The following is a 14,579-nucleotide window of genomic DNA, read 5'->3' on the forward strand; positions in this document are numbered from 1 at the left end:
TGTGTGTTCAAGCCCGTCTAATTAATTAAATAAATGAACATAAACGAGCTTGTTCACGAGCTTGTAACATGAACGAGCATGTTTGTGTTCAGATCATGTCCAAACTGATTTGTTTAATGAGCCTCATTTTGTGTTCTATCTCGTCTCAAAGCTAAGCTCGCTCATCAGAGTATTATTTAACGAAATTCAATTAATGGTCATACTCGTTAGATAAGAGGACGTAAAAGAGCTTCGTCCGAGTAAGGTAATGAACCTTAATACGGAGTATGTGTTCAAACTAGACACATATACGGAGTATGTATCCACTGTTCTGGAAATTTAAACATTTGTATTAGATACAAGTTGTATTTCAGACGCACTATATTTAATTTGGTCTTCCTTGGTCTACTAACTACTCCTAAGTATTTAATGAGGAGCATTGAGATGGGAGAAACAGCTTATCTTCCATTGGTCTTCCTTGACTATATAAACAGAAGGGGGTTGGCTTAAAGCATTACAACAAGACTATATTTAATTTGGTCTTCCTTGGTCTACTAACTACTCCTAAGTATTTAATGAGGAGCATTGAGATGTGAGAAACAGCTTATCTTCCATTGGTCTTCCTTGACTATATAAACACAAGGGGGTTGGCTTAAAGCATTACAACAAGACTATATTTAATTTGGTCTTCCTTGGTCTACTAACTACTCCTAAGTATTTAATGAGGAGCATTGAGATGTGAGAAACAGCTTATCTTCCATTGGTCTTCCTTGACTATATAAACACAAGGGGGTTGGCTTAAAGCATTACAACAATATTCATCTCTTATATCTTGGTTTGTATTCAATACTCCATATATAATTTCTTCTTCTACTCAACAACCCAGTTTTTTTTCCTTTCAATTCATCACAACACAATGAATATCTTCTTAACCATAGAAGATTTCGTATACAAATATCACCCCCCATATCAGAAAATAAAAATTAGTCATAAAAAAAACACGACCGTAGTTTCTCTGTCTAAGTAGCCTTCCAATGTCATGCTTCCATGACCCCTTGTTGAGTCATTCTCAAAGGGGTTGTGAATGTTGGAGAATCCTGAAAAGCAGATCATCGAATGGTGAGGAAATCATTTTTCGATGAAGTGAAGCTTGGGTTCGACAAAGGCGTGTTGTGAAGGGATCCACCTCGTGGGGCCTCACCTCGAGAGTTCTAGATGATGGCCATCAAACCAAGGCTTCAAGCAGTACATGAAACGAATGGATGGCATGTGAACAGAAGGTACGCGAGGCAGTTGGTCTGTATCCCAGAATGTCTGTATCCCGGGCCGAACAAACGTGAGTCGGATCAAATTGTGCATAAATGGTATCCGTTACTCGGTTGGTCTTATGTTATGGTTCAAGTGTATACCCTTTTGAGGATTGGGTTGGCAACGGGTATTTACTAGCCTTGTACAGTGGGGAAGGACCATTGTCATGTAACTAGATTATCCTTTATTAATATATGTTGTGATTTTGTGTTTAATAAGTTAAGTGTAAGAACTATTTGTAATCACATCGACACTTGATTTTTAACTACTTAGATATCTCATAGGATTTTGCCTTGGGATATTTGATGTATATTAGACTTCTAGTCATATTAATGAATTAGGACTCGATCATATTGTAATCCCTATATCATTGTTCAATGGAATACACTGCCATCTTCCACCAAATGATCAATCTATTTGTTTGGGGGGATTAGATCTCAGTTTTTTCTTTCTCGGAATTAATCAAGATCAAATATTTTAGCATCTCTTTTAATATATTTTGTCAATTTTTATTGTAGATGTATAGGGTTAAATTGCTCTGTTATGATGAAATGTGTAGGGTGAAAAAGCAAATGAAAAGGCTAAGGAACTTGAAAAAGCTAAGTCAAAATCAAAAGAAGCTATTTTAAATCATTTATACACATGTAAATTGATTTCCCTTTATTTAAAATCAGTTTTATTATTATTTAATTGAACTTAACGGAAAATGTAACGGTGTTAATAAAAATAGCTTATTCCATCCATTTTGAGGGACCTAAATGCTCCTTTTGAAACTTGAGGGACTTAACTGCTCCTTTTGGCAAAGTTAAGGGACCTCCAGACCTATTTACTCCAAGTTTCTCTTATAAACATTTAGTTTTTATAACCTTCCAAAAAGGAGTTAAGTACAAGATTGGGACCTCAGTTTTCACATAAATCACCAATCAGGACCTCAATCTTATTTACTCACCAATTGAGACCTAAGGTTAACAATCCGGCAAGTTAACCCAAGTTTAACTCACCGGAGCAAAAAATAAGAAACTTAGGTCCTTAATTCAATAACATCAATAACATAGGTCCTTGTTGCTTACTTATGAGTTTTCTAACATTTCAACTCTAAAATTAAAAATAAAAGCAATATGTTCTTGCTTCCTACAAAATATATCTGTTGGAGATCTTCAAAACAATGCATCACCTGTTATAAAATTACAACTAGTGCTGATAGTTCACAAAATTACAACTATTACTGCTAGTTCACAAAACCAAATTCTTGCAATCTACAGAAATGTTCCTGCGCGCTCATCCAGTAGTTCCTGCACTGCTTCCATTCTTCTCCAACCCTATGATCAACTTCCAAAAACCAACCCAAACCTTGAAAAAAAAACCACAAAAAATCAAAGTATGACCATGTTGTATAAATGTCATCAAAGAGTTATGAAAAGGGTTTCAAGAACAACAAAAAAATCAGCAAAATACATGATTGAAGATATTACATGAATAATATATGAAGATTAAGACAACACGCACTTGTTTAGTTTCATATTAAATCAAGCTTTCCTTCTGTTAATTAGGGTCTTGGTTACTTTCACACACCTGTTTAAGTGTTTTAGTTTAAGAACATGATATTGGTGGCAATTTTGTCATCCATGTGCCTGATTTTTACTTCGACTTCTGAGACCCTAACCACTAAATTATTCTAATCAACCACAGTACATCTTAAGTACTCCTACATTTTGATAAAACTAGTTTAGATAAAGATAGTGCTAACTTTCACTAAGAGATAAAGTAGTAGTATTAAGTAACGGTACAATATGTCGTTAGCTTTTAGGTGAATGTCGTATGAGAATGGCTAATTAATTAACTCTACCTGACATATCTAGATGCATTTCCATGGAGTAAGATTGAGATTTTCTCTGTCTCTTATATCTCATTAAGTACAGTAGGATATAAACTACTCAATACTCATATAATCTGTATTTATGTGTTAATTAGTTTGGAGGTGGGCGGTATGTTGTTCATCCATACGAACTCCTGACAAGTTAATTGGTGTATATATTTTTACATAGTGAACAAAGGTTGTTGCTGCTGTAATGTGTGTGGTATCACTCAAGGCTGATAATTTGTTTAGGTTACCTGTGTTGATTGAGTGAGATACATTTGGAAGTTTACAACAGACTGACAAATTATATGAGTATCTCCAAGGACAGGCTGCCAAAATGAAAGTTGATCAATTTATTTTACATTGTATATCTAGCATTGTGTTAAAAATATACAACCTGATTCCTGTTCAATTAGATTAATGTAGTACGCAGATTTAGCGTGAAAAAAGATCAGTTTTAGGCTCTGGAATCTCATTAACAAACACAAATCACCTTACCTCCTAGCAACTCGATCTATTCAAATATTCAAGCTCATTAATCAAGCAACGCAATCTAATGCAATAAGTTGTGTGTAATTCATGTAAACATAAGAAGAAATGCAGAAAAGAGATGCACCTGTTTATGATTTTGTTAATGTTGAAGTGTTTGATGATATGCTTGTTTGCGATTGACTTCGGTTTAAATTTTGCAATGTGACAAAGAAATCATTAGTGAAGACACAAGCACCATAAATAATTAAAGAAATAGTTAGTGAGCTTACCACTGCTTGCCTTTGATATCCATTAGGATAAGTATAAACACCAATACCTCTTGTGTGCATAGGAGCAGCTGTATGAGTTTGCTGAGAAGACGGAACCACTGGCTTGGGTTTAGGTGGTTGTTTCTGCTTCTGTTTAGGTGTTGCAAGCGTCTGTGATGCTTGGCTTGGTACAACTAAGGGTGTCTCTCTCAATGGAATATGGCATTTTCTTTTGTTATGTCCTTCCCCTCCACAGTTACTGCACTTGTGCACTTGACCCTTCTTGGTTAACTTAAACCCTTCAACCTCACCAACTGATGGCTTCCTCTTAACGGTAGGTCTATTGTTTAATTTCTTCACCACTGGTGCTACAATTGGAGCATAAGGAGATTCTGGCCATTGTTGTGGACCATTTAAAGGCTCTAAAGGATACTGATAAGCCTTTAAATATGTGTCCTTGGCGAAGCAGCTTGCTACGTAGTGTTCAGGATGCTCAACTGCTTTCCAAATAGCCGCAATAGCATGGTTACACGGCACACCACTAAGTTGCCAAGCATTGCAACTACAAGTTCTTTCCAGTAAACTTACAACATATCTAACCAGTGTAGCACCCTCTCTCACACCATAAGAGAAATGTCCATCCCAAAATGCTGACCATCCCCGTGCATCAATTTTAGATTTCTCTAATCTTTGTTGAATCCGAGGACAAATCAGAATCTCCTTCTTAGCAATAAAGTCCCTCTTTTTGTGTAATCTCTCCATTAACCCCTCCTTTATATCCTCAAGCATTGTTATGATTGGCTTATGCCTTGATGACAGTATGTATGCATTGAATACCTCATTCATATTGTTGTCGATGCTGTCACACTGAGATTGAGGAGTAAAGTATGCCCTAACCCACTTTTTGTAATTCCTTTTCTTCAAGTCCTCTGCAGCAATTTCTGAAATTGAAGAAAACAGTTGCATATTTGTCTTGTAATCATTTTCTGTTGTACTCTTTGCAATTTTCCAAAACCCTCTCCTGTACAGCAGACCGCCTCCGTATACTTGCCTGAAATTACAGTAAACATGCCTAGCACAGACCCTTGTATCTGCCCTTGGCCATATGTCAGACACGACTTTTAATAACCCCTTCTGTTGGTCAGACATTATTGTATAACCACTCCCATCTGTAGTGTCCAGATCATCAGCTAGAAGTTGAAGAAACCAACTCCAAGTTTCAGTGCTTTCAGTTTCTACACATGCCCAAGCTATCGGGAACATTTGATTGTTTCCATCCCTGCCAACAGCAACAAGAAGTTGGCCACCATATGGACCCTTTAAAAAACACCCATCAATTCCAAAGAAAGCTCTACACCCAGCCAAGAAACCTTTTTTAATAGCAGCAAAGCAAATATAGATTCTCTCAAACACATTGTTGTCAAGTTTGAACTTGACTGTGTTCTCCGGGTTCGACCTTAGGATCTCCTGTGCATATCTATGCAACAATGAGTACTGCTCTTTATACTCACCTAATATCACATTTTGAGCCATTTTTCTTGCCTTCACAGCGAGCCACAATGAGATCTTTATACCCCATTCAGACCAAACCGTCTCAACTATCTCTTTGCACCTTATATATGGATTTACTTTGAATTTTACATGGTAATTCTTAGCAATCCATGCACATGAATTTTTTTAACCCTAGGCAATCTGCCACAATTGTGGTGTGGGATGTGTGTCTTGACTACGAGTGTTTCTTTCCCCCGCTCAAGTAATGCCCATATGTACCATGGACAACCCTGCTCTTTAGCTTTGCATCTAGCCCCCATCCTTCTCTTATCATTTTTTGTGTAAACCACATCCCTACCTACGCTCACACAGTAGCTAGTCACAGCCTCTCTAAACTCAATAGCATCTTGAAACTCTTGACCTAAGAAAAACGGAGATTGTGATTCTGATGTCCCAAATAGAAGGTGATTGGACGTAGACGATAACTTAGGTCTTTTCTTAACCCTAGATGGTTGTGGTAGAAGGTAACCACAATCTTCTTCCTGGTCATCATCTGAGTTAGCAGGAGAATGAAACTCCTCATCATCATCCTTGTAATCACTATCAACCTCTAAATTCTTATCACCTAACCTCCCTGCAACTCTATTCAAAGACTCCAGCTCTTTTAGTTATCCATTTTCAGTTTTGGCAGCCTCTTTGATCTTTTTTTCTAGCATCCTTAACTTCTACATCCTCATTATCACTCCCTTCTTCGTCATAATCTATGTCATCACCTAGATGATCATGCTCAGTTGTATGGCCAGTCACACCAGGATTAACAACATGATCCTGCTCAGCAAACACATTACCATGCTCCGTAAACTCAACCGGATCAACTTGAACAGACTCAAAGTATGACTTAAATGGTTGCCCCTGTCCCCCAACAACAACTTCATCATCATGCTCAGTAAACACATCGATAATTCTGAACTCTTCTAGAAGGCTAATGAACATACTGAAGATGGTATCATCATAAGACAAGAACCTAACACCAGTTTGTAAGTTCTTAAGGGGATCACAATAATGAAGCTTAATCACATTATCATACCCTAATGAGTTGATCAAGTTTTTGAAGTATTGTGCACTGACATTATTAGGCAAGTCATTGACAATCTTAACTTGACCCCCAAGATAAGAAAAATTAGGATCACACACCCACTTTCCACCATGATGCAATATAATACAAGGTGGGATATCCATATCTACATAAAAAAAAACGACCATATATCAAGCACCGTTATAATTAATCGTACATTGATTTGAAGAATATAAATAAATATCAAAGAAACAACCAATCATATATCAAGTACTTCAATTTTGAATTATTAAGCTAGGCTTTAGCTCATCAGTGCTCAATACTTAAGGAATTGATATTTATTTGGCTCTAAGATAAACTACTACATTCTTTTTTATTCCATGTCCAGAGTCTTGACTTTAATTGTGTCAAAAGATCTGATTTAGGGGGCAGCGGCACATCCTAAGACTTGAACTAATATGTTATAAACAATGTCAACTGTTTTTTTCTTTTGACAGCCACAATGTCAACTGTAAAGACTGTCAACTGTCAAGTAGGCATTAAAACAAGAAATGTGTTAAGACTTGAACTAATATGTTATAAACAATGTCAACTGTTTTTTTCTTTTGACAGCCACAATGTCAACTGCAAAGACTGTCAACTGTCAAGTAGGCATTAAAACAAGAAATGTGTTAAGACTATCAATTCTCAAGTAGACTCAAAACAAATTCATTTCAAAGTACTTTTTCCTAGTTTAGTAGAAAAATACACTTTGGCTTTGGACAATTGTGACTGAAATAGAGAAGAGGGAATGAAGTTGCTTTGCTTCAGGTTCTGTAAAGCTTAATTACATTTACTCGAGTGATCCATCTTAAACCTCATTTTGTATCTAATTACCCATAACCATGGTCGGTTTCTTGATTACCAATCCATGGCCCATTCAGAACAGAAGCTTAATTAAAGTCTATTTCCAATAAATAGTTGTAGCCTGTAGGTACACTCAGTTTACAACCTTGTCATATTTCTTGTTTACGCATACTCTCTGAGGGTCCTTGTCACATTTCTTTGACGCTTTAGATGGAGAATATGATCATGGGAATAGGCCTAAACTTTCCTTACATTGCTAGCCATTGTGTGCCATATGATTCTTGCACACTGTTAGCTGCATTTTAATCTCTGTTCATTATTTTTGAAAAATTTCTCATTATTTGTTTTCCTGTTCTTTTGAAACACTATACTGAAATAAAGATGGCTACTATTTCGAACCCAGACATGATTCCCTTTCAAAAGGATAATAAAAGTTAGTGATGCTCAATTTACTAATCTCTAAACAATTTCCCCTGTTTTACTAATTCAAACCCTAATAAGTTTATCAATTAGCCCAATTCATAAACACTTTTGCCTAAATTTTTTGTCTTTTTAGATTAATATACCAACCCCTGTAAAAACAAATCTTAAACAACATAAAATCGCACAAAAAAAGAAAATTGAACTTGCATCTACAAACCCTAAACCCTAACATATCCAGTAAAAATCAACTCAATTTCGAGGGAAAAAAATTGCTAGCACACAAATAAACTACATACCTTTCACAGTTGGTGTGAATTTTCTGCGATTTTCTCGTTTGGGTAGCTGTTGCAGACGGCTTCAATACTTGACAATGGGATTTTTCGAGTTACAGAGACAAGGAGGACGACGAATTGAGCGGGAAGAAGAATTAGAAACAGCGTTTCCTTGTGAACGTTTGAAGGGTAGGTATTTTTTCATATTCCCCATGCTTCTACGTGTCAAAGAATAATGAAGTATTGTAGTCCAGGCCCATATTTAACTCACCTTTGGTTAACATTGATCAGAATTCTTTTTATAGGTTCTAAACGGTGACTAAATAAAAGATAGGTCCTGATTGGTGATTAAAATCAAAAGATAAGTCCTTATTTTGGGCTTAACTCTTCCAAAAAGTAGTGTCACCTTTAGGGTTTTCGAACGGATAAAATGTTTTATTTATTTATGAGTGGTTTGATATAAGGAGGTTATTGATTTTCACTCTTTCAATTAAATATGATAATGTGATAATGTATCATGATTTGATTTGGTTGGAGAAAAAATAGAGTCTTAAGCGGAAGCTTAGATTTTCAAAGCCACCTTTAAAACTTACTAAAGTTTCTTAACCCGTTATCTCAAGAGTATGGTTAAAGACTCCACTCCAGACTATGAATTATTTCGAAAGGGTTTACAATGGATCTTTAAGTTTATGTTAGGTTCAACTTATTTTGACTTATCTCAGATAAAATAAATTAAGATAAGAAGATTAAGTGATTTAAAGTTTATTCTTTTCCTTTGTGTGTAAGGATTAATTCATAGAGACCAAACGCTCGGATTATTTCATAGACAATATGTGGTTATAAATGAAACTTATGGTTAATAATAATAATAATAATAATAATAATAATAATGATAAATAATAATAATAATAATAATAACTAGTGTGTGGCCCGGGCGATGCTCCGGTCTCTACATTGAATAGTTAAAATTTTAGATTTTTCTTGAGCTCAATATTTGACGAAATGCATGTATACCACTTATTTCATAGAAAATAAAAAATCAAAGAAAAATTTAGTTGGTTTAGACTTCATGTTAACATTTATTTATAAATTAATGTGAAGAAACAAACCACAATTGGTGGTTGGTTAAGATGGTAATGAGAAATATCATTCAGACATGAGGTCTAGAGTTCGAACCTCATTGTATTGATTTTTGGTTATTCATGACATGGCATACCACTTGGTGAGTGAATGATGTGGCGCAAAGGGAAGAGTACTACGTGACACATAGACGTTTTCCACAATGCTTTTTAATATATTAGTATAGATAATAATAATAATAATAATAATACTCCAGGGCTCAAGACATTGGGGCACGGGCAGCTGCCCACATTTTCAGCAGGATCGGGTTCGCCATAGCTAGAGGAGTGGGGGCCCAGATTGTATCTCGGCTCCCCTCCAACTTCTTGTAGTTTACTTGATCTTTGTAGCTTGTTAAGCTTGTAACGTTTTGGTGGTTTCCCATAATAATAATAATAATAATAATAATAAAAGTGAAAAAAAACTTGTGTTATTTACGGAGTAGTTTGAACTATTGATAAATTTGAGTTGTTATTCGATACGAATTGATTTTTGGATTTCGATTCATATCAGTTTCGAGTTGTTTCATATTTTGCAGTTACTTTTTATTCGGGTATATTCTAGTATCGGGTCATTTCGTGTCGTTGTTTCGGATCAAAATTAGATTAAGAATCGAGTCAATCAAATCTTTCTTTTGGGTTCAGGGTAGTTTCCCCAGGTCTAGTTGCAACCTATTAAAATGAAATAAAAATATTAATGAGGTCATTTTGGATTTTGAACGAGATTTTTTTTCCTTATAAAGCTAACATGTGGACAATAGTGAGGTAAGTGGCTATTACTTTAGTAATACTACCCGTTTTAAAATGTTCGATCTTTACATTTTATGTTTTAGTCTGTTTCATAATGTTTTTTATATTGTGCTTTATTATATTTGAATACGAAATTTAACATTCTAACCCCTCTTACCCCACAACATTTATCACTTTCCACTCACTCTCTCTTATTTAATTTATTTATTTTACATTCACCCACCTTTTTACACTTTCTTACTTTATCCATATTTTATTACATTCATCCACCTTTTTACACACTTTTTTTTGTCTTAATATTTGTGCGGATAGTAATCGTAAATAACATTATGAAACAGATGTATTATTATTTATAAATAGATTTCTATTAGATTGGAAAAAGCACAAAATTAAAACTGGAATTGGTTAGTTGTCTTCTAATAACAAAAAACGGAAAAATAAAAGTGATACAAAACAATCTCTTATGCTGGTTGACCTAATCCAATTAGTTATATGGGTTAGACGAGTTTTCCGATAAACGGTTCACCCTTAGGGCTAATCCGGATTCGGGGCGAGTTCTGAGTGGATAGGTTCCATTTCCCTCCCAATTGTTGTTGCGGGGGATCGAACACGGGTTCTCCCTACCAAGTTCAGTCTCAATCACCACTGAACCAACAGTCAATTGCCTCAATCCTTTATTATTGGGTTCAACTTAACCACGTTATAGTATATACTCCACTCCAGATCCCGTTTCAGTTGAGGGTCTTCGGATTCGTCTCCATCCACATGAGAAATAATAATACTCCTAACTCCAACGCTCTTTCATTGGATGATCACTTATATCTAATGGGCCAGGTTGATCGGCCCAAGTTAAGTTAGGTTCTTAACAATTCCCTAACTCCAACGCTCTGCCTATATATGCATGGTGCGGATTCCATGATTTACTAATAAACCCTAAATATATCATGGAATCTATAAACCCTAAATACCACCGGAAAAATTATCACCGGAAAGTATCATGGTCGGAATTACCACCGGACCTCTTAATATCCATCATAGAACGCCTTGATCCCCAATATGATATCTTCAACCTCCGGCGAGTTTGTAAGACATGGAGGACAACAGTTTCTCTTACCCTCCTCTCGAAAAACATCTTATCCCCTCTTATCCCACAATTTCTCCCGTTCAATGATGCAACCAGAACCGAATTTAAAGTGGTTATGGGTTCGTTTATCCGAATTCAATCACTTGTCAACCCGAATCTCCCACCGTGTTTATTAACCTGTATTGAAATTAACTCGGGTAAGTTCTCCATCAGATCTCCCCTTTCCCACCATGCTGCAACCAGATAACATTTTGATAATCATCCTCACATTCTTCCCGAAGATTTCCCACATGCTTTGGATCTTTCACGTTTTCGTGTATCGGAATTGGGTCGGTTCCATACCAAAACATGTAAAATCAAGAACAAATTAGTTAGGTCTAAGGTGATACTAATTAAGGATCCGAATTGTGAAAATCATGCTACGGTTAATAACTACACTCTTGTGGAGATGTCTCGAACACAACCCTTATCAGCAACAAGGGTTACAAGTAATGTCGTAGAAAAACATGATGTTATTTTCGAGACAAAAGAAAGGATAAAGATTTGTGACTTTGTCGAATTCAAGGGGAAGATTTATGCAGTTAATAGCGTTGGTAAGTTGTTTTCGATGGATTATCATACTTTAAAAATGTCGATGATTACAAAAGTTGACACCTTTAAAAGTATGAAATATTTAGTTGTATCATCATCATCAAGTGAATTATATTTAGTTTTTCGGTGTTTAAGCTGAACGAGAAGAAGAAGAAATGGAAAAAGATAAAGAGTATAGGTGATGATAAGATATTGTTTATAACTTTTGATGGTTGTTTCTTCGCCTCGGCCAATGATTTTCCAGGATGGAAAGGGAATTGTATTGTATTCCATTATCACAGATTTGACGAATTTGAATATGCTTTTATTAAATTTGTGGTTGGTGTTTTTCATCTCGACGGTGGTGATAGTGGTCCGCTAACATCTTTTCCGGGCTATTATAACATGTTATGGCCACCACCATCATGGCTCTGGACCGATACAGGTTTATTAAACATAGGGTGAGATTAGCTTTAACCATTATACATACTTAATATACTTTGTTTTTGTTTTTCCTCGATTAAAAAATTGTTAATTTTGAGACTACGGTGGTTTAATTGGTTTTTGAAGTGAAAGTGATATGGAAGGAGAAAGAGAAGTACCCAACTCTGTGCAAGCTTCCAAAAGACGACGACATTCTTTAAGAAGAAGGTAATCCATCTTACTCTCAATCTTTCACATTTCCCCTATTTTAGGCTCCGTTTGGTAAGGCGTAAAACATTTTCATTGTAAAACGATTTTCCATGGAAAATAGATTTCAAGGGAAAACACAATTCCAAACTAGTTTTCCTTTGTTTTGTAACTTAGGCTCCGTTTGGTAAGGCGTAAAATATTTTCATTGTAAAACGATTTTCCATGGAAAATAGATTTCAAGGGAAAACACAATTCCAAAGGGAGGTAAGGAACCAAACGGAGCCTTATTGTTTAGGATGAATATTTTTTTTTGGAGATAGATGAAATTTCTCATTATTTTAAGTAATTAATTTGTTGATTAGGGAAATGATATTCTGGAGATTAACTACTCCTTGGGTCCTTTCGATACGAAGGTAAGTTTTTCTTCATCAACTTCGCCCTTTTTTTTTTTGCATTGGTCGATTATACTTTTAAGATTAAAATATTTATAGTCAATTTTTAATGTGATTGTCAAATGTGAAATTGTTTGAGGATTGTATAGTGTATACATTGTTGATTTTGTCATAGTTAGGATTCTGTTTGAAGTTTGGTTATTCTTTTAGTTTTGTAATTTGACAATATTAGAGTAATGTCAATCCTTCATAGGGACTCTTCATTTTACCGTGACGAGTAATGAATCCTTGACATTTAGATTTGGATATGGACAGGTGACACATTGTTTTGGATTCTTGACATTTAGATATGGGTATGGACAGTGGCGGAACCAGAAATTATAAAATTGACGGAGCTAAGAATCGAACTTTGTACCTCCTTGTACCTCCACTTTTTAAGGAAAATAACCACTTGAGCTATACTAGACATGTACTTTTATAGTGCATATTTAATATTTGAACATATCATGGGGGGCAATGGCCCCCGCCAGCCCCCCCTAATTCCGCCCCTGGGTATGGACATTTGACAAAAAATATATGTCAAATACTTGTACAAAAACCTGTGTTCAGGAGGAGGTAGCCATGTAATATGTTTCGGACACCATTATTGATGTGGATTAACTTGATGATATAGTTTCTGCTGATTGAAATAGATAATAAGAAATTACTCTGTATATATTACTGTTTCGTACGTTGTGTGGTTCAGCATCTGTCTCAGATTTTTGACATTGTTTTTTTTTTGTAGAAGAATGAAAAGGAAGCATCACAGGAGAAGAAGATTAGGTTGTTCCTGAGATGAAAGCGATATGCTTAGCTGAGAATTTATCAGACTGAGTGTTCTGCCATCTGTAATAGTTAACTGTTTGATAAATAGGATGCTTCATCCTGTTATATTAAGTGATATATATTTTGTATGATAAATTGCTTATGTCTCTAATATTTGGTTGAAGGAAAGCAAAAAGTTGCAGTGTCGAAACAAATCTCCTGTTTACACATTTTTACGGACAAAAAACACATCCGCCTTAAAAGAATATAAGGTTAAGTACAACAAATCACATCCGCTTTAAAAGAACATAAGGTTAAGTACAACAGATCGAATCACTTAAATAAAAAGAATTATTCTGAAAAAAAGGTATTGTTTTTAAAATGTAAAATCGTGCTTTTAAATTGTAAAATTATGCTTTTAAATTGGAAAAATGTGCTTTTAAATGTAAAATTGTGTTTTTAAATTGGAAAAATATGCTTTTAATCCTGTTACATGTAGAGATACATACAAACGGGTTCACCTTCTACTTGAAGTTATGGATTTAGAATGGCCCGAAGCCTGATACGAGCTTCGCTTGATATTTGGGCCTATTAAACCGCAATTTAGAAGGTGGACCATGGTGCACATAGAGCATGGTGCACCTTAAGAACACTAGTATATAATTGAAAGAACATCTGGTTACGAGAAAAGAACATGAGTGTTTTTTTTATTTAGGTTTTTAATAAATATAAAATAATATATTATTTTTATAACAAAAGAGTGAAATATTATATCGCATGTTCTTTTACCGTTAGTGTCATGTTCTTTTGCTTATGCACATATGTTCTTTTGGTGCACCATGGTGCACCATGCTCTATGTGCACCACGGTCCATAGTCCACGGATTGTTCCTCGCAATTTAGAAGGTGGACCATGGTGCACATAGAGCATGGTGCACCTTAAGAACATTAGTATATAATTAAAAGAACATCTGGTTAAGTAAAAAGAACATCGACATATATTTTTTTATATTTTTAATAAATTGTGATTTTTTATCACAAAAAAGTAAAACATTATATTGCATGTTCTTTTGTCATAGTGTCATGTTCTTTTGTTTATGCACATGTGTTCTCTTGGTGCACATGGTGCACCATTGTGCACCATGCTCTATGTGCACCATGGTCCATAGTCCACGGATTGAATATTTCTTGTTGGTAGAATATCTCATATATTTTTGGACAAAATCAGTGATGATTT

At 35.2% G+C, this 14,579-nt stretch overlaps 2 protein-coding genes across 2 annotated transcripts; one reads left to right on the plus strand and one right to left on the minus strand.

Moving 5' to 3' along the window:
- Nucleotides 1-2,565: 2,565 nt before the first annotated feature.
- LOC130460807 (uncharacterized) lies at nucleotides 2,566-5,418 on the minus strand. Its single transcript, XM_056828390.1, has 3 exons — nucleotides 3,907-5,418; nucleotides 3,400-3,474; nucleotides 2,566-2,637 (listed from the first exon to the last, which is right to left on the minus strand). The coding sequence occupies exons 1-3, from the start codon at nucleotides 5,416-5,418 to the stop codon at nucleotides 2,566-2,568; spliced, it is 1,659 nt and encodes a 552-aa protein (XP_056684368.1).
- Nucleotides 5,419-8,090: 2,672 nt separating this feature from the next.
- Nucleotides 8,091-13,489, plus strand: LOC130460808 (uncharacterized). The gene is made up of 5 exons (XM_056828391.1): nucleotides 8,091-8,185; nucleotides 11,655-11,975; nucleotides 12,085-12,165; nucleotides 12,510-12,560; nucleotides 13,324-13,489. Exons 1-5 carry the CDS (start codon nucleotides 8,091-8,093, stop codon nucleotides 13,370-13,372), a joined length of 597 nt encoding a protein of 198 aa, XP_056684369.1. The 3' UTR covers nucleotides 13,373-13,489.
- The last annotated feature ends 1,090 nt before the right edge of the window (nucleotides 13,490-14,579 follow it).

The sequence above is a fragment of the Spinacia oleracea genome, chromosome 5, assembly GCF_020520425.1.
Source record: "Spinacia oleracea cultivar Varoflay chromosome 5, BTI_SOV_V1, whole genome shotgun sequence".
Taxonomy (NCBI): Eukaryota; Viridiplantae; Streptophyta; class Magnoliopsida; order Caryophyllales; family Amaranthaceae; genus Spinacia; species Spinacia oleracea.

Bases quoted from the DNA above. Each gene is read 5' to 3' on its own strand.
- LOC130460808 (XM_056828391.1), top strand. From the start codon at position 8,091: ATGGGATTTTTCGAGTTACAGAGACAAGGAGGACGACGAATTGAGCGG. The intron at 12,166-12,509 runs GTAATCCATCTT...TTTGTTGATTAG, and splicing joins CGACATTCTTTAAGAAGAAG to GGAAATGATATTCTGGAGAT. The intron at 12,561-13,323 runs GTAAGTTTTTCT...TTTTTTTTGTAG, and splicing joins TGGGTCCTTTCGATACGAAG to AAGAATGAAAAGGAAGCATC.
- LOC130460807 (XM_056828390.1), bottom strand. From the start codon at position 5,418: ATGGCTCAAAATGTGATATTAGGTGAGTATAAAGAGCAGTACTCATTG. The intron at 3,475-3,906 runs GTAAGCTCACTA...TCATTTTGGCAG, and splicing joins GATATCAAAGGCAAGCAGTG to CCTGTCCTTGGAGATACTCA. The intron at 2,638-3,399 runs GTAACCTAAACA...TTTTTTTTCAAG, and splicing joins ATCTCACTCAATCAACACAG to GTTTGGGTTGGTTTTTGGAA.